This window comes from Fukomys damarensis, unplaced genomic scaffold (genome assembly GCF_012274545.1).
Source record: "Fukomys damarensis isolate Sample0158 unplaced genomic scaffold, DMR_v1.0_HiC HiC_scaffold_9, whole genome shotgun sequence".
Taxonomy (NCBI): domain Eukaryota; kingdom Metazoa; phylum Chordata; class Mammalia; order Rodentia; family Bathyergidae; genus Fukomys; species Fukomys damarensis.
The window spans coordinates 20,044,432-20,071,534 of NW_022900921.1; the positions used below are offsets into that span (position 1 = coordinate 20,044,432).

Sequence of the window (27,103 nt, forward strand, 5' to 3'; positions counted from 1 at the left end):
AATAGCTGGGTCAAATGGAATTTCTTTCTTTCTTTTTTTTTTTTTTTTTTTTTTTTTGTCATCAGCCTGTTAACTCGACAGTCGTTAGTGGCAGTGATAATTTATTTTTCTTCTGTGGGAACCTTAAAGCTTCCATTTGCTAGATTTACTAAAACAGGAATAGTCAATTTGTACACACATTTTAATTACTTTTAAATAGAAGCTTGCAGGCACAGTGTTCTACTGCTGTCAGCCTTTGAAATCGGAGGAAGAAACAGGAGCATACACATTCCGCACAATACCTGAATAGTCAGAAGCAGCTGATGCCCCATAGCCAGGGAGGGGTGAGGAGAACTGACTAACCCTTCCTGTCAGCGCTACCTGAGGATCTGCTGCCTCGGGAGGTGTGGAGACCCTCTGCATTTTTGTAAATTAACCCCTCAAGTCAGATTGGGGGTTTGGCCTGAAACTTCAAAAGAGGAGCAGCCATTAGTTGCCCTCCGAGGGTCAGCTCCTTCTTTGAATCATTGCATGTATCATCTCGCTGAATCCCCGCGGAAGCATTGAGAGACAAGTCTTTGAAAAGGGGAAATTGAGCACCCGTGCAGTTTGGTCGTCCCGCCAGAGTGTCTCAGCAGGTAAATAGCAGGCTACGTTTTGAACGCCGGTGCCACTGCTATTTCCTCTTCTACTTTGCCCTACCTCCTGGCAGAATATGGAGTCAACATTGCCTTTTCTATAACTTGTCCTAAAAAATAAGGTAGATTGTGCCACAGACAAAATAGAAAAGGGGGTATTAATGCAGGAAGTTCCTGCCTTCACAGCCGCTGCAGTGAAGAACAACCTGAGCCATACTGTGATGTTCTTGGTTGACTTCTGTCTGTGCCTGAGCCAGTTAACCCCAGAGGGAGGGTACTGGGCATGCGGGCCGCCCAGTGACCACTGGGGGGCGTCCGCCTGGCATCTGTCTGCCCTCTTCCCGGAAGGCAAATGAACTACGGTACGGGAGCATCACGCCTCTAACGAGCCCGCCTTCGCGTTTTTTGTAGGACATCAGCCAAGCCCATCAAGTGCCCTGCTGTCCCGTTAACATCACCGTGTTTTGCATTGTTTACCACATTCCCAGCAAGCATGAGCAAACAAACTGAAAGAAGGCCGCATTTAGAAATGTAGAGAACTCTCTGATCTGACTCTTCCTCTGTTTCCTTGAGTAATTTAAGTAGGTCGCATTTTAAATTTGATTTCCCAGGCACCTGATTTTGAATAAAACTCATTCTTACCTTCTAAACAATTCTTTTTTCTCTCTCTCTCTCTCACCACTTGGAGTTTATACAGAAGAGAGTTTTACTATAAATAAAGAAAATTATCCTAGTTATATTTTATCAATTAATATAGGTAATGATTATTTGCTCCTGTTCTCTCGCCTCCTCTGCCTCTTAGGGGAAAAAAGAATGCAAGCAAGACACCAGTGGTGGTGATTTGTTGTGACTTTCTCTGCTGTCCCTGACAGTTCATCCATTGTATGACCCTGGGGGCAGAAAGCATACCTGAGTACACAAAGTGCAGCCATACTTCCGCTGCTGTCCTACCTCGGTACGGGCGTACTGGGGGTGACGAAGGAGGCAGAGTCTAGTCTTCTCGTCAGGAGATACCTTCAGCGTTACACAGAACAGAAATGATAAGGAGCTTTTTTACTTGAATGCCAACTCTGCGTGCTTGCAAGTCCCAGCCCAGGCACTGCTTTGAAGGTTGTCGGGCTCTGCCCAAGCTCAAAAGGACAAACTGCCTTGAGCAGTTAATACCGCCTGCAGAAGTAGAGAGAGGAGAGTAGTAGTTCACATGCTCATTTGCCTTCCTGACCTCCAGCGTCACCAGAGTCTCCCGAGGAACTGAGATGGAACCAACTCAGTCCTCCAACTCTTCTCCAAACTTCAAGCAAGTCTACAATTGCTCATGCCCGTTCACATTTGGCTGGTCTCTAATTTGAGTCTTGAGTACCCTTGGTTCAAAGCTTTTTTTCACTGCCCTTTTGTAGCCAATCGGTATCTCTGTAACTGTGCAGATCCCTCTGCTTAAGCATCCTGAAAATTGGAAGCAGGCTTCCTGCATTTAGAGGATTCATCTGAATTCAGTGCATGTCTTTGATACTCCCTCTTTGAACTCACTCTCCTCTGGTAGAGTCCTAAAGATAAGAAACCTCCTGGAAAGTGTCCCCAATACTTTTCACAACTGCCCTATTGTAAAGCGGTTTGGACTGTTGAAATGTTTTTTATCTCAGGTCAGTTTGAAATTAAGGTAATAAAAAATTCTGGAGCCTCCCTTTATGTCCAAAGCATAGGCAAAGTCTTCATCCAATCAACCCAACACTGATGATAGTAGGAAATTTTTTTTAAAAAAGGCAAACATACTCTTTGTCCTCAAGTAGATTTCCTGAGCTTTTAGAAATTAAACTCATGGAGGTAAGTTAATAATAGGAAAAAATAGAAACTTGACAACACAAGGGAGTAAGAAGGCAGGGTCGGGGAGCCGACTAGTGACTGTGTGTGCAGTGCCTGGTGTGTCACCTGGCTCTGTGTGTTACAACTTGTAGGATTCCCACAGAACTTGTGTTCACAGTTACAGGCGAAACCTGAACTCCCTGAAGCACTGACATTAGTCATTTCCAAAGGTCTCTCTCTGCAGATGAGGGCCATAGTCAGTGTACCCATTTCAGGCCCAAGTTAGAAGGCTGATTGGAAATGTAGCTTCTTCACAAACCATTACTGAATTGAGAAGTCCAAAGCCTGAAGGAGACCCCTAAAATCCCATTCCTGATAAGCTCTAAGGGTGGGGGATCGGCACAGTTGACACATACTGCTGAAAACTGTCCATAATCTCATCCCAGACAATCCCCACTAGTTTTCAGCCTTATTCCCATCAAACCTGTTTCCTTCAAGGGACCCAGAGGATCCCAGGTAAATGGGAAGTGCTTGAGATTTCCTGTCTTAACCCTACCCTGCCCCTGCCTTTAAAAAAAAAAATAGGTCAGGCCTATTTAATACCTTAGTATCTTATCGCCCTTTGAACTAGGCTCACTCATGTCTTCATGGCATGGGCAAGGAACTGAGGCAGAGACAGAGCCGTTACCTCCTTGTGTCCCATCCCCCTTCTTTTTCTCCTGACATCAACTTTCAGAATCAAAATCCACTAATCTGACAAATTTGATGAAACACTCAGCAATGGATTCTGCTCTACAGCACCAGCAACCGTTGTAATAAAGACACCAACAAGGAAGCGACAGTGGTAGCTTTGTTAAGGACACAGCTTAGACCCAGGCTAACCTGGATTCCAGTTGGTATCCCATGGTTATGTTCTTTGTGACAGTGAACAGATAACTTCACCAATCTCAGTTTCATCTGCAAAGTGGGGATCCTGAACGTGGCCCCCACCTCTTATAGTGATCATGATGATGAAGCCATGAGTTGCACACAAGGGGCTCTGTTGTGCCTAGCATATCCTAAGCATTTTATGGGTAGTAGCTGCTGTTACTAATGGCATTCTTATTGAAAATAGCTCCGCACCTCCAAGGCCAAAGTCCACAGCCTATAAGATGAGAAGTGAAGCCACTATGCCAGACAGAGCAGCTGACAGAGCTCTTCAGATGGTGGCCTCATGACCTGGTCTTTTGTCTTTGGTTTTGCAGCTGCCTGCCCTGTCCTGTGCAGTGGGAATGGACAGTATTCCAAAGGAACGTGCCAGTGCTACAGCGGCTGGAAAGGCGCCGAGTGTGATGTTCCCATGAACCAGTGCATCGACCCCTCCTGTGGGGGCCATGGCTCCTGCATTGACGGGAACTGTGTGTGCTCTGCAGGCTACAAAGGCGAGCACTGTGAGGAAGGTGAGTGCCCCAGAGGCACAGGACAGTGGAGGAGACCATGGAGGGCCTGACTTTGGCTAAGGAGTCCACTCCCAGGTTCTCTGTTTCACAAAGGAAGCTTCAACATGTTGTACAATTTCGATACCCTTAGCTTTGATAGACTTCATTAGCTGTAGAACCAAAAAGGTTTTTGGAGATAGTTCTGGAAAGAAAGTTTTGTTATACCTCCTTTACTCTTTTTCCCTTCTTCCTTGCTCTCTCTGACTTTTTCCTGTTTCAAGATTCTCTTTCTGTATGCTACTCTTCTTCCTTTCCTCCCTTCTTCCTTTTTCCTTTTTATCTCCATCTTTCTTGAACCCTGGCTTCTTCCTTCTTTTCTTCTACTTGACTTAAGTTATTCTGGATTGGAAACTACTAAAGCTATCCAGAGAAAAACTTCTTGTCTTCCTCAAAGCTGTTTGTGTTTTTTTTTCCCCCCGCTGGTTTGTGGGGCACGTTTGGTTATTGTTTGTTTGTTTTTATGCTTCTTGGCAATCTTAAGACCTGTGTACATTTGTGTAAATATTTCAATAAAAATTAGTATCAATAGAGAGCAGCCAGTCTTAAAAGACTGTGGGTATCCAGGTCATTTAGAGACACCATGTGGGGCAAATTACTCTGGTTACCTACAGTCACACAGAATTAGAGGAGAGTGGATGTGCAGTAAGAGGGCTGGGCTTTGATGAATCCCTAAGAGCCCCTGATTGCGCACATTTAAGGGCCTCTAGCACACATTGGGATAAATCGGGGATGTTAGACGCTGAAGCTTATCTGACCAAGTGTAGTCCATGATCAGGCTTGGAAATTAGGAGAGGGGATCATCTGGGGGAGGAGGTGTGGGAACAAAGTGGTGTTCGGAAATCAGCTCTAACTAGTCCTAGTTTACTTTGCTTGGTTCTTCCAGGAGAGTTACTTGACACCAAGGTGTTGGGACCAAGTTCTGGTGCTGATCGGGCAAGGGAACTCAGCTGCCTATATCCTTTTATCTCTGTATTTGCCCATCCAGAATATGGTGTAGCTGCCAATCTGATGCTCCTCACCATGTACAGAACCCACCACAGATTCAGACAGTGACACTCTATGCTTCCTCAGCCCCTCACCTGTTCCCCAACCTTGGCCTTGGTTCAGTCATTGTCATCCAGCTGAGTTCCTCTACTCTAAGAGAAATGTCCTTATGTGCTCAAACAACTCTTTTCCATTCTACATTCCCAAGCCAATAAAGGATCAATTCACCCAGCAAACTAAAGGCAATATGGAGCCTCCTGCCTCTCCGTGGGTTCTCCCTAGGAATGATCCTGTTGGACTTGATACACCCTACTCTCTCTGAGCTTCTCATGAATAAACTTCTCACAGTAATGAGGGGGTCTCAGGTTTTGTGGGATTCCCCGATACTAATGGAGTCATTCTTCCATTCTGCTGACTTGAAGATGACCAGAATTCTATACGAAATAACCAGTCATCGCAGCACTCACAGAAAAGTAAAGACAGGGCCTCATCTTTGGATATACCTGCATATCCTTCCCTTGCAAAATCCCCTGTATCATAGTTTTACAACTACAGCTCTAGAAAGTCAGTCTCCGTGACATTATTCTCAAATTCTTCAGTATATCAGTAGCAGTGCCCTTCACCGGGTCCAGAAGTCTGACGCCCCCACCCCCAGGTCTTCCCTTCCTTAATTCTCCATATTTTCCTCCTCTTGTTGTGAAAGTTAGCCTCCCTACGTTTGTATCATAAAACCAAATTGGGAGTTCAGGTGAAGGAAATACTGACTTAAGAACCCTGCTCAGAAGGTTCAAGTTCTTAAAGATAAATGGATTGCAGGAGGCAAGGCTTCATTCCTTGAAAACATGAGAGAGGCCAGTGATGTGACAAGAAAGGTTAAGACAACCTTCTGCATAAATCATTGAGTGAGAAGAAAGTGCTAGAGCAGGAACATGGCCAGTGTTAGAACTGTGTACAAGCAAGACTGTGCACATATGTGTGAGGGGACCGTCAAGTGGCTCCTCGGCTTCTCTCTGGCCCCAGATGTTCTTATTAAATGTCCAGAATGAATTAGCCGTCCAACAAAATAAGGAAGCCACGTGGAACACTACAAAATGATGAAATCTCCCCTATTGATTTCTGCCACCCAAAAAAGAATGAATCAAGGTGATTCATACGCTGTTTTCAAAATAGGAAATGGAATCAGAAAGTCTGCATCAGCACTTTTTCTTCCATTTAGCTTTTTTATTTCTGATATTCATCATAGTCAAAACGCTCAAACAATTTACCTGAAGTGGCCATGGCAACGGAATCAATAGTTGCCATCCTGCATTTTTGCTGCATAAACATTGTTGTACTATTAACAGATATGCCCCAGAAAATGAAAGGACGTGTTTGTGAGGTCTTGTTCGATGATGGCTGGGGTGTGGGATGGTGATGAGAGAGGAAGTGACATATTAGTTTAAGACAGCCATGTTTTCATGTCAGTTTCATGGTTGAGTCATTTTTCACTGACATTTAACTTCATAAATGTAATTCATGGCTCTTCAGGGCTTTATAGTACATATTGTTTGTAAAACTCCTTGACCTCCTTTTTTATCCTTAGGGATAGAAATTGCATTCACAACCTTTTTTTGTCAAACCTACAGAGGACCCCAGACTAAATGAGTTCTAATGATTTCAGCTGCTAGGGGGCTGGTGCTCAAGGCACGGGATATTTAGCTGGTTAAGGCCACTGACCCCCTTTTAAGTATAACACTGTTTCCATTTATAAAGCTTTATAAAATGCCACAGTCCCTTCTGCCTGCTAAAGACTCTACAGATGTGGCCACAAGATCACTTTATGAAATTGGAACCAAATTTAAAATTCATCGTGAAACCACTCCTATTGAAGTTAGAATTTAGTTATTCCATCAGCTGCTGTAATTATATAGCACTAAGGGCATATTTACTGGTATCTCTGGCCAGAGAAAGGGTTAGCTCATATTTCTAGATACTATAAATGGTTCTTTTGATGACATTCTGGTACCGGGCTAATAAATCTCTGCAGATTCTCCTCCTTTCTTCATAACCATAATTCAGGATAGAGAAGAGAGCTAATTTATCTGGAAGAAAAATCTCTCTCTCTCTCTCTCTCTCTCACGCTCTTGTATCTCACTTTCTCTCTCCTTCCCTCCTTTCCTCCCTCCCTCTCTCCCTCTGTGGTATTTTTATTATTTCATCCTTGTAAGAAAAAGCTTATGATACATTTTTGAAAGCTTCTAGCTGTTGGCAACTCACTAAACATTTTCAATGGCTAATTATAGCTTTGGAGCACATTTTGAGGCAATACACAAGATTTTTGTGTATATTTTGATTTTGCTTAATTAGAAATGGGGCCAAAGTAAAATGCAAACTAGAACTTCAGGATTTCTTTATTACAAGAATGTGAACATGATGGGTTCTGAATGAATTAGCTAAAATTTTGCAGAAGTATTTTGAAAAGCAAGAAGTAGCACCATTTCTTTTTCTAATCAGTCCTTCACACTGGAAATTAGTCCTGATAATTTGTCTTTAGCTTTACTTATAGCAAAGTCTGTCGTTCATTCTTAACAGCATTTGTGTATTGAACACATACTATATTCCTTTAACTACTTTACACAGGAAGCACCAAAGGCACCACACAGCTCCTTTATAAAATAACTTCTGTGTGTTTAAACCTTTCACTTCAGATTTACATGCAGTTGTGTTCTACTATCCTCAGAGGAGCAAATTTGAAGGCATCAGAAGGGTTTATATCACCAGGACTTACATTTCCCAAGACAGTGAATTCAACTCTAAAGTGATTGTAGCAAGATTAAGTAACATGATCATAAACATCTTCAACTAATAATAAGTCACTGAAATTCACCTTTCTGACAGAAAAAGAAATTACTGTTTTTCTCCGTGACTACAGTTTGGAACTGACTTCCATAAATAATATCTTTTTGGGAATATCCAAATGAGATATTGAGAAACATCTCTAACTACTGAAAGTTATTATTTTTACCTAAAGGGAAGGGTGCTCTTTGGAAGTATCATGGAGAATTGTGATCTCTAATAAACCCAAATTGTTCAAGTCTAATGTCCCCCAGACGAGACAATTTGTGACATGGATAGTTTAAATAATGTCATAGTTACAGTTGATGCATTGTCAGAATTTAAAAACACCACTGTTTTGCATAAAATAAGAAAAAAAGTCATCCAACATGACTAGTGTCACAGTAGATCCCAAGGATAACTAGGACCTCAAATGGCTACCATCTCGCTGTAATGGTGAATTATTTAGAGCCTAAAAATCTTCCATATTTCAGTGTTGACATTGAACAAAGAAAGAAAACAAAATCTTCTCTGAGGCTTTGAACCAAAGATGACATGCATGCATGCATACAGAGGTTTGAATTATAGTGTCAGTGTAGCCCAAATATCCTCAAGAAAAAAGCTTTAAGTGCTCTCCGGCTGGCTAGGTCCCCAGGTGATATAAGAAGCAGTGCTTTCGTCTAGACCAACTGGCCCAAATTTGAAGCTATTAAATGACAGAAATGTAAGTCGTAGTCAAATAAGGTGATGAGATTTCTGCATTTTGTGACAACATCACAAGGAAACATTGGAGCCTTCTGCAAAACACCATTCTTCCTCCTTCAAATCCCAGATTATGTGGAGCCCTCTTCTCCATAGGCCATTTCGCTATTTTCTGGTAACACTAGGGGAGGCTGGTCTGCTTGTAAAAGGCCCTATCTATTTAGCCTGGATTGAGATCCAATGTTGAGCTCACATACTCATGCAAAGACGTCTTATCCTCAAGACCTGGCTTTCACAGCTCTCTCCTCTCATCTCTTTGATTTGATGCTTGAGTAATCATCCTCACATTACCTACTGGGTGCATGTACGCTTTGACCATGAAGACAGTCAAAGAATCAGACCATGAAACAGACAAGGATGACAGTGACCAGAATGTGACCATTAAGTTGTCCAGTTGACGGGTGGAGGGCTGTTGCTATGGCCAGAGATACTCATGACTGTGGGAAGATTCCTCTTTTGGATCAGTTCCACACCCAGTTTCACCTCTTCCATCCTGCAGATCCCCTAACCCCTTCAGCAGGTGTTTTCAGAGCCTGAAAGCCGGTTTTCGACTTAGCCCTAAGTGAAACTTAGGAAAATGACACATCTATGGGTTTCATGGATTTTCTTTATAATTTTTTTGTTTCCTTTTGAAGACAGTGATTAATGAAGTTGAATGAGCTTCACTACTCCCCGCCCTTAGCATAAGTGATAGAGTTTGGTGACACATGCAGAAATATTACAGGTATTTGCATTCTTGACATGGGGCAGTCAAAGTCTGAAGGTTGATAAGAACAGGGTGCCAAAAGGTGAATAACATACCCCCTCTCTCCATATATATATATATATATATATATATATATATATATATAGAGAGAGAGAGAGAGAGAGAGAGAGAGAGAGAGAGAGAGAGAGAGAACCTGCGTGTGATTCTTCCTAGTTCTCTTGAGAAATTGTATTTGTTCTCTGGGTTCTCTTCTAGTTTGAAATTTAGTGTTTTGACATACAAAAGAAAAAACCTTTTATCTTTGTTAGTGTTCTTCAAGAAGTCTGTGGAAACTGTTACCCTGGACGTTCATTTGCTTGCAAGTGGATAAGAATTGGTGAACCACTGGCCCATTCAGTGAAGGCTTGTACCTCACATCCGTCCCCCATGACTGATCAGTGCTTTTCCTCTTTGTCTCTTTTCAGTGGATTGCTTGGATCCCACCTGCTCCAGCCATGGGGTCTGTGTGAATGGAGAATGCCTTTGCAGCCCTGGCTGGGGTGGTCTTAATTGTGAACTGGCGAGGGTCCAGTGCCCAGACCAGTGCAGTGGGCACGGAACTTACCTGCCGGACACAGGCCTCTGCAGCTGCGACCCCAACTGGATGGGTCCCGACTGCTCCGTTGGTAAGCCAAGAGAGTTTCTCTCGCTGTCCCTAACCTCATGCTCTGTATTCCTCCCATTCCCAGATGGATGGGAATCTCCTCTTCACACTAGTGTGGGATAAGGGGGTCTTTGGTCAGTCACGTGGTGCCTTTCTCACTCTCTTTTCCTTGGCTCCTTGGTAGAGTCTGTGATCTTTGAAAAAGAAAACAAAAATAACACCAAGTTGGTATTTGTACCTTGTTGGATCCATGACCACAAGTGGATGAGGGGGCCCAGGAGGGATGCTCTATTTGCATTGTAGGTTTTCTTATGTACACTCCCTAAAGGTACCAGAAAGCAAAACAGAACAGTTCAGTCCCGACAAACCAAATAGCACATCCTATAAAACAGAAAACAGGCTCCCTCGGGGTGCTGTGTGAACATGTTATAACGCTCTGCAGTCCTCCAGTGACAGGGAAATAATGAAGTTGCGCTGTACATTTTATTTTCCTAAAATTAAGAGTGTGTGTCTTACCTCCTGGCTGACCTTAAAAATGGAGCAGTTCAACAATTCAAGCAGGTCCCAGCCCTCCTAGGAAAGGTTGTGTTCACACTGACGAGCACCTATCCCAGCAAGTTAGCATCATGCTGCCCTCTTCTCCAAGTAGGGAGACAGCTGTGAGATTACCATGGCAATCAGGAAGGGAATAGGTGCGAAACTTTGCCTACAATGGGAAAGAAATTAATATTTCATTCGAAAAAGAAGAAAAAAGGAGAGTCGGAAAAAGTGGGCTATTTTAGGATATCTTCTCCACCCACTTGACTCTGGATTCTTCTTGGATGGTGATGATCCTGGCAAAGCTATGCAGAGGATAGGGAGAGGTGGGAGAGTCCTAGTCCCAAGGCCCAGTTGTGCTGCAGATGTGCTGTGTAACTTTGAGTGAGTCACTGGCTGCCCTCAGCCTAGTGTTCTCTCCCTTGGCATGTGAGCCCTGCCGCCCTCCGTAGACTGTTGTAAGGATGAATGTCTGGCACGTGCTTGTCCTCGAGTGAGAGGTCCAGAGAGTGCATATCTGTCTGTCTGTCTCCTCCCTGACCACAAAAGACTTTGAGCTCCTTTGAGAAAGAGGCTGTGTAAATGCAGCACAAGTAACAGCGGCCCTCATTGCCGCTGAAGGCTGATCTGGGGAATGTGTGGGTCTGCAGTCATCGTGGGGATGGAGCCAGGGACCCTCGTGGGCCTTGCAGGCTCGGTCAGTGCAGGCTGTCAAGGGGGAAGAAGCCCAGCTGGAGAGGGAGTCAGAATCCCTGAGACCTCTTTTCAGATGGGTACCTCCCGGTTAGCTTCGCCAAGCTGGGCCTGCTGCCTGACCTCCGTCAGGACAGTTTCACTGTGTAGACAAGTTGTTGTCACATTCTAGTATCAGAACCACCCAGAGGACTTGGTAAAATGAATTTGCGAGCCCGCTCCCAGTTTCAAAATCACATGGTCCAACCAGGGTGCATGAATTTGCATTTTTTACAAGTTCCTAGGTGATAGCGATGCTGCTAGCCCACGGGCCACACTTTGAGAAAAACTGCTCTAGAAAAAAAAAATGAACAGTGATGATGGATTTCTACTGAGCCAGTGAAGAGACAAGCCTCTGAAGATGTCATGGCTGCTGGGCCTCAGACCTGCTCCTGGGGCGTGGGCCATGTGTATGGTCTGGCTTCCATGAAGGGTTTTGCCAGCTGCCGTGTTGAGCTGTAATCATTGTTTTTCTTCCAGAAGTGTGCTCAGTAGACTGTGGCACTCACGGCGTCTGCATCGGGGGAGCCTGCCGCTGTGAAGAGGGCTGGACAGGCGCAGCTTGTGACCAGCGCGTGTGCCACCCCCGCTGCATTGAGCACGGGACCTGTAAAGATGGCAAATGTGAATGCCGAGAGGGCTGGAATGGTGAACACTGCACCATTGGTAGGCAAACGGCAGGCACCGAAACAGGCACATATTGCTTTATTTTCATAAATCGTAGATCTATAGTGATGGTCGTGCATTGCAACTGGCTGTTCCTTCAGGGACACAAGTGCTCTCCAACATTCCTGCTGCCTCTCCAAATCTCCATGGGGATAGGGAAAGGGAAAACCAAGGTCCCTCATTGGAAAAGGCTTTCCCTTCTTTCCAGGATTCGGGTTTGGAGGAAAGGGACCACACAAGATTAAAACAACAACAACAACAAAAAATCAAAACTGCTGATCTTGGCAGGGGAAAATGCACATGCATGGGAAATTATCAGTGCCTAGAAGTTTCGGCACCCAGGCTCACTGAGATCTGCAAGTCTTCCCTGTTCAAATGCTCTCCCTATTGGCTGGATCCCCAGGTCCGTGCTTCTTCACAGTATGAAATCACTTTCAGGTTAGATACAGGCAGGACTTGCCCAGGACCCCCGGGTAACCAGGTACCTCTGTCACCTGTCTGATCTGAGCATCTTCCTGCTGCCCCAAGACCCCATCATTGGGTTCCTGATCCTCCTCATTATCCCTGTGCTGCCACCAGTTAACGTCTACTTCCCTGGCTCCATCTCATGCTCCACTCAGCCACCTCCTTATATAATTTTCTCAGCCAAGAATATTCTTTAAAGGTCACTTTCTTTGTTAAAAAATGATGGCTCTGAATTTTTTTCATTTTTGATTTTTTTTCAGTGTTTTGCCCTTATTGTGCTTTAAAGGAGAATAATACTAGCTTGGACATACCCTTGGATAGAGAATTGGAAGCCAATGGTTTTTGGCTTTCCACATCTCTTAACAGTTGGGATTACAAAGTTGTCAACTTGAGCATCAATTTCCCTTCCAGTTTTTGCTTTTGTTGTTTAATTAGGTCAGTCCTAGGATCCACTTCGTGCCAAGCTAGCTAATTCCCTTGGCTGCGTGGAAACTCTCAGGGGAATTTCCAACAAACTACTGTTTACTCCTTGAAGTTAACTTTGACCCCAGCCAATGAGTTTGGGACCTTTCTCTCTGTCCTAGCCCAGAAACTTCAGCCATTGCTCGGCCACCTGGAGGGAAAGGAAGGGTAGAGAGCTTGCCCAGGGCTGACTGATGAGATCAGACTCAGTTTCCCATGCTGTTCATTTGGGTGGTTAAGCAGAGATAAAATGGACCGACTCTGCATTCAGTTTCCCTGGTTCTGTCTAATTGGGTATCCGAGGGGCAGCATGCCAATCAGGGCCACAACTATAGCACTGGGACCCTGCTGGGACAGTCTGTTGGCAGTGAATTGTTTTTGCAATCTCTCAATGACGCTCCAGGTCCTGCTTCCCCTGCAGCTACTCTCATCTTCAGCTCCCAACAAAGGCTGAGGAGTAATTCATAAGAATTTCAGGGCAGGGGTTGCACAGCCCAAGACCAGGACGGTTCTTATATTAGCTTCCACTCTTCAGTGTCATTCCTCTTGATGTACTTTTGCATGCCCAGTGTAATTTAAATCAAGACTTTTCCCCACCCCTTCATCTCCACAGCCCATATCCCCCTTCTCTCCAAAATCTCTTGATAACCCATAACTTTAAGGTGGATAATCCTTCTTTCTGGTCCCCTCCCTTTGTTCTCCTCCTCCGACATCTGAGAGATAAGGGGACAGGGTTCATTTGCCCACACTGAAAGCCGCTGGCTCATGCCGACCTACGACTTGTCTTTACTCCGGAGATAGCTCGCAAGTGGGCAGTTCAGACAGAGAAGGGCAGGAGTTAGCCATTGACAGCCAGGAGCCAAATCCAGCTTGCAGCCTGCTTTTCTTTGGCTTGCTTAGAATCTAAGAATTGTTTTTACATTTTCTTAAGAGCTGACAGAACAAAAAATATTTCGTGACGTGACAATTGTAGGAAATTCAAATTTCAGTGTTCAAAGCAAAGACTTGTCGAAGACAGCCGCACCTACTCATGACATCCTGTCAGCTTCCACTCCACATCTTAGTGTTGAGCAGTAGGGACAGAGACTACATGGGCCATAGTGCTGATTGTTATCTGGCCTTTCACAGGGGTAAAAAAATAAACCTGAATGAGAGAGTTGCCCAAGTCTTAATGGAGCAAGAGAGAAGAGGGAGGCATGTTGCTGTTTCCATTAGGAAAAGACATCAGTTATGATTTGAAGGCTACCAGAGGCCAAGATAAAGGGGGAGGCGCAGGTACAACAGACTGAGAGTGGAGAGAAGACAGAAAATGAGTTGTTGACAGCTTTGGTCTCAGTAGAGAATGGTGCGGATGTGGCCAGCAAGAGAACACAAGTGCTTTGATCAGGCTGGCTCTTTGGCCAAGATGAATTGGAAAAATGGGTTTCTGGCACTTGAAGCATTTGTGAGCTGATGTCATGGGTCCTTGAGGGACATTGAGGAAGTGTGAATTTAAATACCACATAAAGCTCTCAAAATAAAGGCGGTGCTAGTGCAGGAAAGACTCCTGTTCAGAATTTTGATGTCCTGTGATTTTAGAGTCTTTGCTATGTGCCTGAAAAGGTTCTGAATACCAAAGTCTTTTGAGAATTTAGAGCTCTGTGTGATTTTTACTAGTAGGACATGTGCTATATCCACACCGTTTGGTTCACTGGAGTTTCAAAGAAAGAAAGAGAGAGAGAGAGAAAGAGAGAGAGAGAGAGAGAGAGAGAGAGAGAGAGGGAGGGAGGGAGAGAGGGAGAGAGGGAGAGAGAAAAGAAAAGACAAAAAGCCAAACATCCCTTGGTTGCTGAGATTTTTCTCTTGGAAAAGTAGAGAGATGTTCGTACATGCATAATTGCATCTCATGCTTTTCAACCTCTGGCCCCCAGAGCTGTTTCACAGTCTTAGTCTTATAGTTTGGAACAGACACTCCTGTCGTTTCATTTAAAGTAAATGCCACGATTTACAAGCTCAGAGTCAGTCCTCCTCCTTGGGGATACTGACAGTCAGAGAGGAAAGAGAGGCTCTTAGGTCCTTTCCAAGCAGAGCCTCAAATGCTATATTTTGAAAATAAATAAGATTGAAATGGCACCTAGTCAGTAAACAACACACTGTGAAGTTTGAAGTAAAGCAGAATACTGGGTCATTAAGGTTGGGTATTTAGGTTATTTGTGGCCTGTCTTCAAAAGATCACAGTGAGGTGGTTTTCTTGAGGTCATTGCAAATAGTCAGTAGGACAACATCAGCAGTTGTAGATTGCATTTGTTAAATTGAAGAGAGCAAGAAGATAGATAGAAAAGAAAAGACTGAGGATAAAAGCACAGACTATTAAAACTCAGTGAAGTAGAAGCCCCAGGATCTATCCAGGTTGGGTCAAATGAGCTTCTGAAATTTGCAGCCAATTATTTATATTTGGAAATTTAGTACATATTGCTATGGATTTAAATAGAAGGTATAGTATTTCAGTGTAAACTGTTAAAACCTATTTATCAACAGACTGGATTCTACCAACCAATAATTCTTAATGTTACCTCTTTGTAACAAGTTAAATATAAAAGTATGGCTGAAAACTACAGAATTGCATAGAGAGGAAATCTACTTTGAAGCCAAACCATTCACAGTTCATGTAGATCTTTGGAATGTATTAGCATTATTTTGATAAGGTACAGTTAACTCCTATGTATAAATTAAAAGGTGCATTATTTGGTAAAAAGAGGCTTATGTTTTTGAAATAACCCTAGAAGGAGTTAGTCCCGTCACCCACCACCTACATATCACTCATCACCCCTCCTTATGTACTGAAGATTTAACATAAGACAGCCGTACAGTGGCTGTACAAGCAGAGCATGAAGGAGCAATAGCGTGTTTATTAGGTCAAATCACTGTGAACTACAGTAAACTCAGATAAGTGTCTCTTACATTACAAAGAGATGGTGTAGATGTTAGCATGTTTTTCCAGCAGAATAATTGGGCAAAATACTAGGAGAAGCCAACATTCACTATCACCATGGGATACAAGGAGGGAAGCTGAATATTAATGTTGCACTGTTGGAATTCTCTGCTGAACATGAGTTATCCAGACTCCTCTCTACTGGGACAGACAGACATACCCACAGACTGAGTTAGACAACGCTGGCCCTTTCCGAACCTGGATGAATCATTTGGTATTGGGGTAGTGGGCATGGTAGCCATGCTTGTGTCTTTTACCTGTGCGGTCCTGTGTAGTCACATTTCAGAGCCGCGATGATTTGATGCCTAAAGCCACGTGGGGCATAGTGGCCTGAGCAGGTGCCATAAGTCAGAATAGTTTTCTTTTCCCTCGATTGCTCTGGGCCCTTCTATCCTTCTTCTTTAATTGATTGGGGAGAGAAATCAGTTCTTGCGATGTTAATAAAGAAAATGAATCTTTACCCAAGGTAAAACCAGCCGTGCGACAATGTGATGTGCTGATTAAGTGGTTGTCATCAAAAGTAGACAGGGTCACAGTCCAAGAGGGAGAATACTTCAGAACAATAGGGACTGGCTGGGAAGAACTGACTGTTAAAATTAACCAACTTCAGACTGAGGACAGCTGCCCCTGCATCTCATTCTGGTTTCATTCCAAGGGGTGGAAACTTTTTTTTTTTCTCTCCTCATTACTGTCCTTGAACGTTTGAGCTTTCGTGACTCTTCAGTGAGATCAAGTTGAGATGAAATTAGCCACTGTGGAGTGATTCTTCCCATCAGGTCTGTGGGAGCAGCTCCCTCCCTGATTGGTTAATTAACCTGATCCTCTGGGGGCTCTCACTGGAACTAACCTCAGAGTTCCTTTTCTTTCTTTCTTTCTTTCTTTCTTTCTTTCTTTCTTTCTTTCTTTCTTTCTCTCTCTCTCTCTCTCTCTCTCTCTCTCTCTCTCTCTCTCTTTCTTTATTTCTTTATTTCTTTCTTTTAAGTGAAAACCTGAACGGATACTCTTTCACTATTAAAGATTAAAGACAAACTGTCCACTGAGTCATTCCCCTTTACACAGTTCAGCCAAACTGTGAGCCTTCTCCTTCACTGCGGGTCAAGCTCCCCACATGCCCAGAAATTCTCTCTGGGTCTGGATCAGATGGTCTCTTCTGGGTTTCCTGTTGAGACACAGAGCAAAGACTGGGAGGTAGAAGTCACAGGGATACGTTGTTACATCTGTGCAAAAAATAAAATAAAATGACAGGAAATAAATGTTTTATGAGTAATGACATTCTCATCCCTGAAAGTGTTTACTTTCCTGCCCTGAGTGTTGAGGAAGGACTCTTAGCATCAGTTGGAAAATAGACAGGTTAGAGACAAACTTCATCCTAAGTTTACACCTTGACCTGTAGTTTAAGGGGAATCATTTTTGGAATTGCTTCCTACGTGATTTAATAATATCTGCTCATTAAATGAGCTCTTGTCATAAAGAAAAGAGGGGAAGAATTCTTAGTGTTTGCATTCTATAGGGAGATAGGTCCTTAGACTCGCCTCTGTACTATCGCCTTCAAGTCTCAGAGGAGCTGGCTGCTTGGTTTACTAGCTTGTAGTCCACTGTGGCAGGGTCAGATCCACCAAGTGCAATTACGTGTCACTTGACAGTGGGGCTCTGAGAGTCCCTGCCATGTGAGCCTCCTGCAGTGTACTCGCCCAGCAATCTAGGTCAGTCACTCACTGTGGCCTCTTGTGGCAATGGAGACATTGCAGGAAGCTGGTCATGAAGCCAAGAATAGTGTTTTACAGTGAACTTTATAAGTAGGAGCATACTCTACAATAATAAGAAAAAGTCCAATATAGTAAGTATGTAAACCAGTTTATCATAAATATTATGCACTAGATTTAATTGTATGTGCTGTAATTCTAATATGACAGTAGGTTTGTTTCCACCAGCATCACCATGAACAACTGAAGAATGCATTGTGGTAGGAGGTTAGGATGGCTCCATTGCCACCAGGTACCAGAGATTTTTCAACTTTGTTGTCATTTTGTGGGGACCCTATCATATATGTGGTATATCATTAACCAAAACTTCATTACATAGGTTGATAAGAGATACAGGATTTCACAAGAGCAAAGAAAATGGGTTGGAGCTCTTAGAACGTAGAACCATGAGAGTTAGCACAAGGAAGATTCCAGACTCAGAAGAGAGGATACCCCTAAGAATCCGATCTGTTGAAAAGGTGGGCTGAATTGTCGCAGTGTATAGTGAGTGCCCTGCCCTTGAGCTTCTGCAAAGAATCAGTGTCTTTTCCTAGTCTGTGATTCTTGGATCTCACAGTGTGCACTAAAGTTTTACAATGAAGGAGAAGGGAAAACAGAGGACTCCATAGAGCTCCACGCCTGTAGATGTCTATGAAGGACATCTTCCTTGCCACTCCATGTCTGATTCCTTATCCTGCCGTGGAAAAACTAGACGGGCTGACCAATGGTGAGAAACATTCCGTGTACCCTAAGGCAAGTGACCTCACCCAACCTCAGTTTTCTCCTGTGGGAAATAGGGAAGTCAGGCCCCATGACTGCTTTCTGGGATGTGATGCACAGACAGAGATGCATTTCGTTTGTGTGTGTACGGGTGTACTTTATTGAAGTTATGTGGGGCTTTGAAAAAGTACAAGGAAAAAACTAGCATATCAAACTCGTGATTTATATAGGTGTTACTGCTTATGGACGTGGGGGAAGTAGGTAGCATTATTAGGCTGAGTAAATTTAAAGAAAAATTAAGTAAACAACAGTGTAGGTACTGCAAATATCACAAATGCACTATGTGATTGACTGAATTTAGAACACACTTGAATGAGGTGTTCTCTAAGGACCTGACCATTTCCAGAGTTTTATTAGTTTCGATGCAGAATTGTGTGAATGAGCCAGTCTAATGCAAGCAAGCCTTTCTTTCTTAGGTAATGTGGGTCTTCACTGTAGGTTCCCGTAATGCCCAGTGGAGACCCACACAAAAGGGAGAGACAGAGGAGGGTGGCCTCAGCTGATGACGTATTGTTGGATCATGGAAAGTAGTGGATGGTGTTTTTTCACTAGTGTGTTAATTTTTTAATCATTTCATCTCTTTTCCAGTTTATATCCAGTTTACTTGGAAAATCTTCTTTGTACAGTGAAAAAAAACTCCTTTTGTAGGTTCAGTAATCTGACCCCACTTTATCCATTTATTTGTTTTGGTACCAGGGATCGAACTCAGGTCCTTGCACTGGCAAGGCAGGCAGCAGAACCACTGAGCTAAATCCCCAGCTCCACTTTATCCATTTATATGTGTAATTTTTAATAGATAGAGGTGATGTTAAAGCAAAAGTTTGTCTCTCTGTATGCCCTTGAGTTGTGTGTGGGGAAATGCAAGAACAACAGTGGAGCACTTAAGCACGAAAGCTGTTGTGTCAGCCTGCCTGAGTTCAGATCTTGACAGCCTTTGTAATGTTTATGTGCCTCAGTTGCTTTTTCTGTAAAATGGAGAAACTAAATAATACCTACCTCTTTGAGCTGGAGGTAAAGTGCTTGGCACTATGCGAAACATAAAGTTAAGAGTCAAGTAAATGTGAGTTAATTTCAGCATGATCTAGCACCAGTATAAGATATATTGAAGGGCAAAGGGGAGATCTTTAAAATAAAATCCTCAATCAGATATTTCTACCTCCAGGATTGGGTGTACACGCCTGAGGCTGAAGCAAGAGGATTGCAAGTTCAAGGCCATCCTTGGCAATTTAGCAAGACCCTTTCTCAAATAAATTAAAAGAGCTGAGAATGTAGTTCCATGCTGCTTGGCTTCAGTCCTCAGTACTGAAAAAAAATCTCTTACCTTCAACCAACCTTTCACATATCTGCCTCCCACCCATCAGCCAGTTAGTGACAGGTCAGAAATAACACCTGCCCCCATCCATTTTCCAAACAAAGCTTTTCTTTGCAGCCTGCTGGTGTCTGGTTCTTATACAGAGCAAGAACCAGCCTTTCTCACCTGGAATTGCGCCTGTTTATTTTACCAAGCCGCACAATTATCTGTGGAAATGAATATTTATATTAGAACCTTGTTGTGAAGCAAGGGTTAGCTATTTTTGCCCAAACGTACTCACACTTAACCTCTTCCATGTTGTGAAATCGAGGCCAATGAGAATTTGTTTTTAGTTCTGGATTTCATTTTTAAAATAAGTATATTTCGGAAGAAAAAAAAAGTCTTTTGATGTGTTGTTTGGAAATCTGTTATTGGTGGCTAGACTATAAAACTTCAGGTATTTTAAGACAGTATTTCTCAAGCTAGAGACCATCAACATCCTTGAGAAGTTGCAAGAATATTGTGTTCTTTAGAAGGCATTTGGCATTTCTGAAGTTAGGGGTATGCTGCCTCCCCAGTGTCTCTCAGATTACATTTTCGTGGTCTCTCTTTGGCTTATTCCTTCTCATTCTTCAAGATCTGGATTGCAAGATTTATTTGTACAGGCTCTCCGCATCATAGCATACCCCAGAAGACCCAGCTTTGAGTCCATCAAGCAGCATGTGTGCCTGCTGGAAAATCAAGACTCATTGATTTTCTGTTCCCATGTAGCCCCATAAACTTCACAGTTACCCTCATTCCTCCCACCCTACGATTGCTTGAATTCTTGGAGCATGAGCCAAGTGTAGCATCTGGGGATTCTCTGCAATCCCTTAGCTCATCTCCTGGGGTATCGGGAGCCACACAGGATATTCCAGTTGTTCATGTCAGACACAGATCTTGCATTTCTTCCCAAGTTGCCTGTCCAGTGACTTTGAGTCATACCCACCCTCTTCTTCCATAGCATTCTATTTCATGCCCTCTTTCTAAAAGGATTGCCTCTACTGCATTTGGAATTCTGGATAGCACGATCTTGAAAACCTGCCAATCAGAATGAGGGTCTGTTCCTTACCACCTTGTCCTTTTCATCGTGCACCTCTGGGCACTCTGGTAGTCAGACCTGCTTAAGGTGAGTATCAGGCGTTCTGTCAGCCTTTCCACTTGAGTAGTAAAGAAACCACATGAAGTAGAAGCTAGGCAAAATTTTAAGTATTTCATTATAAACAGTCTCCAGATAATTAGAATGGATTAAATTACAAGAGAAAATGCATTTAGTTAATCTTTCCTGTAATTAAAAAAGTATCCCTAGTTTAAAGGAAAGTTTTGGTTTTTAAAAACATACTTTAATTGTAATCAGGAAGGGAGAAGCTTGTTGGTCCTCAGTGATAGGATGAAATATATCCAAAAAAAAAAAAAAAAAGCTTCCAGCCAGCTCTTTTATTATTAAGCTCCTTAATGAGCGAGTCTTGTTTTTTCTCATGGTTGTCACCAGAGGATTCTGTGCAGATGGTCTCATCTGTGGTCCATGGTGACTTTCTGTCTCTTCTGAGATCCCTGCAGATGTGGTTGACTCTTCCCTTTGGTGAACTCGTGTTGGTTTGAAGGTCACTTCAGCAGAGATTTATATACTTTACCAAGTGAGCTGGGATAATAGACAAAGTGAGGCTAGTAAGTGAGGAGGGAAGTTGCAAAGCTGGAACAGGGACACATCCTAGCCCCTTCTGAGAACTTCTTGTAAGACATCTAGAACCCACATTGCTCCAACCTTTCATGTGTCTCTCATGTAAGGAGCCATTTGCGTCATCTCCGCTCATCCCAGCTGCAAAGCCTGCCGCACATTCTCCCCTCAGGTTTTCTAGAAGTCTCCAAGGGTGTCTCACCTGCTCGTGTTTAGCCCATTCAGATTCTTCAAGCATAGGTCTTTCATTGAAACCTGCTGTCTGCGCAGTGCACTTCCAGGAAATCCCACAGCACTTGCCCTACTGGCAGCTCCCATGATGGGTGTGGTCTTCAGTTCCAGAAGCCTTGGTACCCACTGTTCTAAAATGCTGTATTTACACAGCGAGGGAGACAGCACCACATTTCCCAAGTCCCTTTGAGAAGACATTCCTTCGCTTTTACCTGTAGCACCTCTCCCTTATACCAAGATTTCATCTCAGGACTAGACTGTAGACCAGACACCACAGAGTCCATCTGATTTCCTCACCTCTCCTCCCCCTCAGACCCTTTGCCACCACCTGAGGTAGTGGAAGGATGCTCACAAGCTCTCTAAGTCCCATTTTAAACTGCGTCAGGACCCCCACCATTTAAACAAGCAGCTTTCTAAGAAAACATCCCTCCGCATTGCCTCCATTTGCAGCTATTTTAACTGCAAATAAAGAGTCCTTGAAGTCTCTCGCCTCCATAATAATTGTGCTACATTTAGAAAGGAACCACTTAGGGCTGGGGATTTAGCTCAGCAGTTCGGTGGCCTGCTTTGCAAGCACAAGGACCCAAGTTCAATCCCCAGTACAAAAAAAAAATAGATAGATAGATAGATAGATAGATAGATAGATAGATAGATAGATAGATAGATAGATAGGAACCGCTTATGTATCTCCTAGAAGCCCAGTTTCAGGCAGTTTCTGGGAAGGCTTCTTAGGCTGTTCCCGCCTATCTTGATGAAACTCAGCACCATGAACCTCAAAATATGCATCACCAGCACTACCTTCTGCCACAGCTCAGAGAAATGATGGATTAACCAGTGTTCCCAAAGACACAAAAATCAGCCCTACATAATTGCTGTCCAGGAGGAATTTAAAGAGCTAAAAATCCTGGGCCACAGATTCAAGTTTAACCATCACCATCCCTGGTCAACTCAGCAGTGAACTTGGTTACAGCGTGGCCCAAAAGGGTTGCCTGTCTAAAGCTGTATGCAGGATGATGAGCTCTGAGAAGTGTGAATTACATTTCTTTGTTTTCAAAATTACCCTTTAACTTCAAAAGGGATTGCCAGACAGTCCTGGATAGGTGTCTAGAAATAGTGTCAGGGTATGAGGAGCCTGAAAGATTATAAACTAACTACTCACAAGCACAGAGCAATTGTGCCTGATTTTACTCCAGCAAGTTAGTAGCTGTTGATGACCAGTCACATTACTGCATCTAAAATACGCTCTCTGTGATGACATGAAACTCAAGGCAGTGGTTTTGCAGAGAGCATCCTGGCCACAGGGCAATGAGACTAGCTCTCCCCCTACAGTGTATTCGAGCACAAGAAGCCCAAATATCACTGATGATTGCAATTCGTGTGAATAAGCAGAAAAGATTGAGGGTCCTGGGGGTGGTGCAGGAAACTACCTTTTTCCTATTAATCCAAGGAATGCAAGCGAGGCAAGTTGGGTCCCTTAAGTATGTTGCTATCAACTTCTCACCGTACTTTGAATATGAACTGATTTAACTTTTTATTTCCATTTAATGGGACCAAGCAAGTTCTGTATCCATTCACTTATGGACCTAGTCTCTAGGGGCCTGATAAAGGAAAAGTTATCATATCACTGAGAAGCCTAACACAGAAAACAGTCTACACAGAATTAAATAGTTTGAAAGGCGTAACACACATCAAAACCCACTGCAAATTGTCAGTATCTCCCACATTAAGCTTATAGAACATAACATCTTCCCACTTTGCTACTACCAGTCTTTGTCAGCATCTTGCTGTTGTCATTTTTGTGCGTGTTCAGAGGTTGAGGTAGTTTGGGGAAATGTGTAGCAGAAGGATTAAATGCGTAACATTTGTAGTCAAACAGGGCTTCAAATCCAGCCCCCAGCATATGCAAATTGGGTAACATGTGATAAGTTACATATCATAAATAAGCTTCTGTGATGCACATCTATAAGTTGGGAATCGTGATATCTATATCTTACTATTAGGGGCTTTTATGTGAAGCATTTATACAAGCTCAGTATTCCACAAACAGTAACTTTAAAACCATTTATTCCAGCTAGGCATGGTGTTGTGCACCTATAATCCCAGTACTCTGGGAGACTGAGACAGGAAGATCACAAGTTCAAGCTCAGCCTGGGCCACTTAGCCACTTAGCTAGATTCTTTCTAAAAAATAAATAAATAAATAAAAATGTTTGGGGTGTAGGTTCAGTGCAGAGGCTCTGGGTCTAATCCCCAGTGTTTTTTTTTTTTTTAAAAAAGCACCTTAATCCTTCATACCTTTAGCATAGTTTCCCGAATATGTGTCGGCGGAGTGTGTGCTTAAGAAACCAACAGAGATAGCCACCTGTGATTAAAAGCCCAGTATTCCAGACAAAGGCCAGCAGAGCTCGACCTCATGTGCCAACCCTAGTGTCTACAGCCCACCCCCAGTGTTCCAGGAGCTCTTCGGGACACCTGGCTTCTACTCCCTTCAGAATGAAGAACACGGGGAGCCAAAGAAAAGCAGGGAGACGTGTAGAAGTGGCTGCCAGTTGCAGAAATGTGGGTGTCACAAGCATCAGTGAGGCCATCGATGTATCGGCCGTGCCGTGTGTGGGCCCCACACTTCTGCGTCTGGTTCCTACCGAGCAGTCAGTCATTCGTGAAACGTTAATTGAGGGGCTACTGTGTGCTGATACCATCGTAGGTGTGAACCAGGACCCCTCTATGCGAATATGTCAGTCACGGGGGAGAAAAGTTTTGCTGAGGTGCTGTTGCTGGTCTGAGGAACTTCAAACCTCCCCTGTCTTTTTGCTCCCAGGAGACTTGGCTGTATTCTAACCTGTCCCTCTTCCTTGCTGTTTCTGGCAGTAGTGGTTGGACTTAATTTTCAACCCTGACCCTTGCTCACAGCTTTCCAAGGAGATCAACATAAGGATATGAGTGTTAAACTTCAAAGAGTAAAACAACACACAATCGGGTAAAGGAAAAAAACTCACTGTAAGCCAGTGCGAGTGCATACGAGAAAATAGGTATCACACAGGAGCAGCTCGTAAGTGTTAATGTTTTCTACAATGGAGGAAAGTCAGTTAAATCAAGTGAAGAAGGCAACTCATTAAAATTTGATTTTCCCTCCTATCCTTGCTTATCTTTTAATCCTCTATCTATGGCACAACTTGTTCTGTTAAATAACACGCATTAATTAAATATCATCTTCTCTAGCTATATCTGTATTTTTATTTATGATGGAAACTATCAGCTGTTTATAATCTCATTTAGTTGGATTACTATTTGGGCATCTCTAAGTAAGAAAACTTTGAGCTTTTAAGGTAGAATTATTGGCGGGAGGAGGGAGTGAGTGGAAGAGACCAAATTCTCTTCTCATTTCCCCATGGTGAGAGGTGGCTGGGCAGGCCTTTCTCTGTAAGGGGAACTGACCTAGATTTGGATAATGAGGGCATAAGAATCCGGGATCTTTGTTGACTTAAAGGAGGCAAGGGAGGGCAGAACCTATAGAAAGAAGTGTAAACTCCAAAATCCCTTACAGCATTGAGGCAAACCAAGGTGAGTGCCCTAAACAGGGTGTAAGATAGCAGGACGTGACCATAAACTGGGATATGAATGCCCTGCCTGTGGAGGGCAGACACGACCAAACTCCACCTGATTATCACCATGGGAAAATGCAAGCCTAGATTTTCCAGACTGTCCAGTGTTTCAGCAAAGGCCAGAAATCAGCATTGTGATGCCTACACTGCCAGTTCTTTCAAATAAGATTGAAAGGGGGCCAAATGGACCACCCATCTGCAGCCCTGACCCTCGCCTCCAGAAGAGGAATAGTCTTGAATTAGGAAACATCATTTACCTGGATTGAGACCGGGACAGCTTTGGCTTCTTTTGCTTGATGCCCCAACTCTCCTTGGTGACTGTTGGAAGCTGCTGGGAGTCTCATTATCATGGTGCAGTGGTGACACTTTGCACTTACATGGTGAATTTTCTCCAAGGAGCTCAAAAGACTTTGTGTTGCCACATTCAGCCTCGCAGCAAACCTGTGAGGCAGACAGGTAGCAGTTGCCCTGTAACACACAGTAAGCAGCAATGGAGAGTAATTTGGACCAGGCCAGCCAGGTTGACCCATTGGTTTAAATCCAAGGTCAACGCAATTGGCAAAGACAGCATTCAAGATGCATGGGCAGAGTTTCTCATTACTGCCTCCAGTGCCACCTTTGTCTTCCTTCCATCTGTTCCAAATGACAGCAAAGCCCCAATCCGTCCCAACGATAAATACAAGCAAAATGAGCCAGCACCTAATTCCTGTTGTGTGTGTGAGTGTGTACACGTCTATGTGTGCATGCATGTGTGTGTGCCCACCTGACCTCTCAGCAGTCCTAGCTTGGTACACCCGTGCCCATTACAACATGTTCTGCATTGCTCACTGTCCTGATGCCATGCTATGAAATGCTACTTTTGCAAATGTTCAAGATTTAGAACTTCCAAGTGTGTATCTGCAGGATTCTAGGTCCCTGTATTTTGCTAATAATGCCTAATAATTTGTGCTGCTTGGAGTCCCCGCGTCCCTTTCTCTTCCTTAGATTCATAGAGCTACAGCTGTGAAGTCTTCCCCTCACAGAGCTGGCATACAGACATGACTTCTGTCCGGCTGCAGTGGATTAATAAGGGTAGCCATGTAAAATGGGGGTGGGGCTGGGAGGTGCCTTGGAGGTCAGGAACCGGAATTGCCTTGGATAGGTCACCCAGGAAAGTCAAGCTGACCAGCAGTGCCTGGAGATCCTCTGTGGTCATCATTTCCCCTCCATAACTTGGTTTAAGGGCTTTGCTACACAGCCCCCGACCTTTCCTTCTCCCCTCTGCTTCATGGGCCCAGGTGCTCTCTGTTGTGCTCTACTCAGGGAATTCCTTGGGCTTTTCAGGCATGACCCAGAGAGAAGACTCCAGTTCAGCAGTGTAAACCTGTTGATATTTTTCCCAGGACAGCACAGCACAAGTATCCTGTATTTTCTAAATTGCCTTGCTCTCCCTTCTAAATTGTCTCAGATCAGGCTCCTGATTCCTGGGAAGAGTTCCCAGCATGATATTCTACTGTGATCATTCACCTTCTCTGCATGCAGGCATGCCATCAACATCCTTCAGAGGCAGGTGCAAAACCAGGGAGCGCCTAGCCATTTTGCATGCATATGTTGGGGAGATAACTAGACTTACTGGAAATACAAACCTGAAACATCCATTGGCTTCCCATGAGATCCTGTAAATCAAGACACTCTACTTTAGAAAACTGCATTTTTTAAGGAATTAAAACATTAAAAATCCCATCAAAAAGAACGGGAAATTCCACCTTGATCTGGGACCAAAAACTGATTAAGCTTCCAGAATCAAGCATAATGTTTTAGCTCTTCCCAATAGATCAGATCCATATTGAATATTTTTAAAAGATATGTAGATTTTAAAAAGCCATTTCTTTGTATAAAAGCCGTTTCTTTATATATAAAGAAATGACCTTTTTGCTGCCTTGGGAGAGATCGACTTGTGCTTTTCACTTCGCTTTGCAGAACGGAACCTGTTCAGGCTTTCAAAGGGCAGCTGAGGGTTCACTGTCCCTTCGTTCATCAAGCCTCCCAAAGTATCAGACGGAGCCCTCATAATTTGTATTTGTCACACACACACACACACACACACACACACACACACACACAC

The 27,103-nt window shown here is 43.6% G+C and overlaps 1 protein-coding gene across 10 annotated transcripts in view; it reads left to right on the top strand.

Annotated features, from left to right (window-relative positions):
• Tenm2 (teneurin transmembrane protein 2) overlaps window positions 1-27,103 on the top strand; it is a 1,175,298-nt gene that overhangs the window by 1,045,032 nt on the left and 103,163 nt on the right. For 8 of the 10 annotated variants that reach the window (XM_010622224.2, XM_033761618.1, XM_010622228.2 and 5 more), the window contains 3 exons: window positions 3,662-3,856; window positions 9,626-9,826; window positions 11,554-11,766. In XM_010622224.2, coding sequence (XP_010620526.1) covers window positions 3,662-3,856; window positions 9,626-9,826; window positions 11,554-11,766 — 609 coding nt within the window. The remainder of the gene's footprint in view (window positions 1-3,661; window positions 3,857-9,625; window positions 9,827-11,553; window positions 11,767-27,103) is intronic. The other 2 variants (XM_010622227.2, XM_010622229.2) reach the window with 2 other exon arrangements.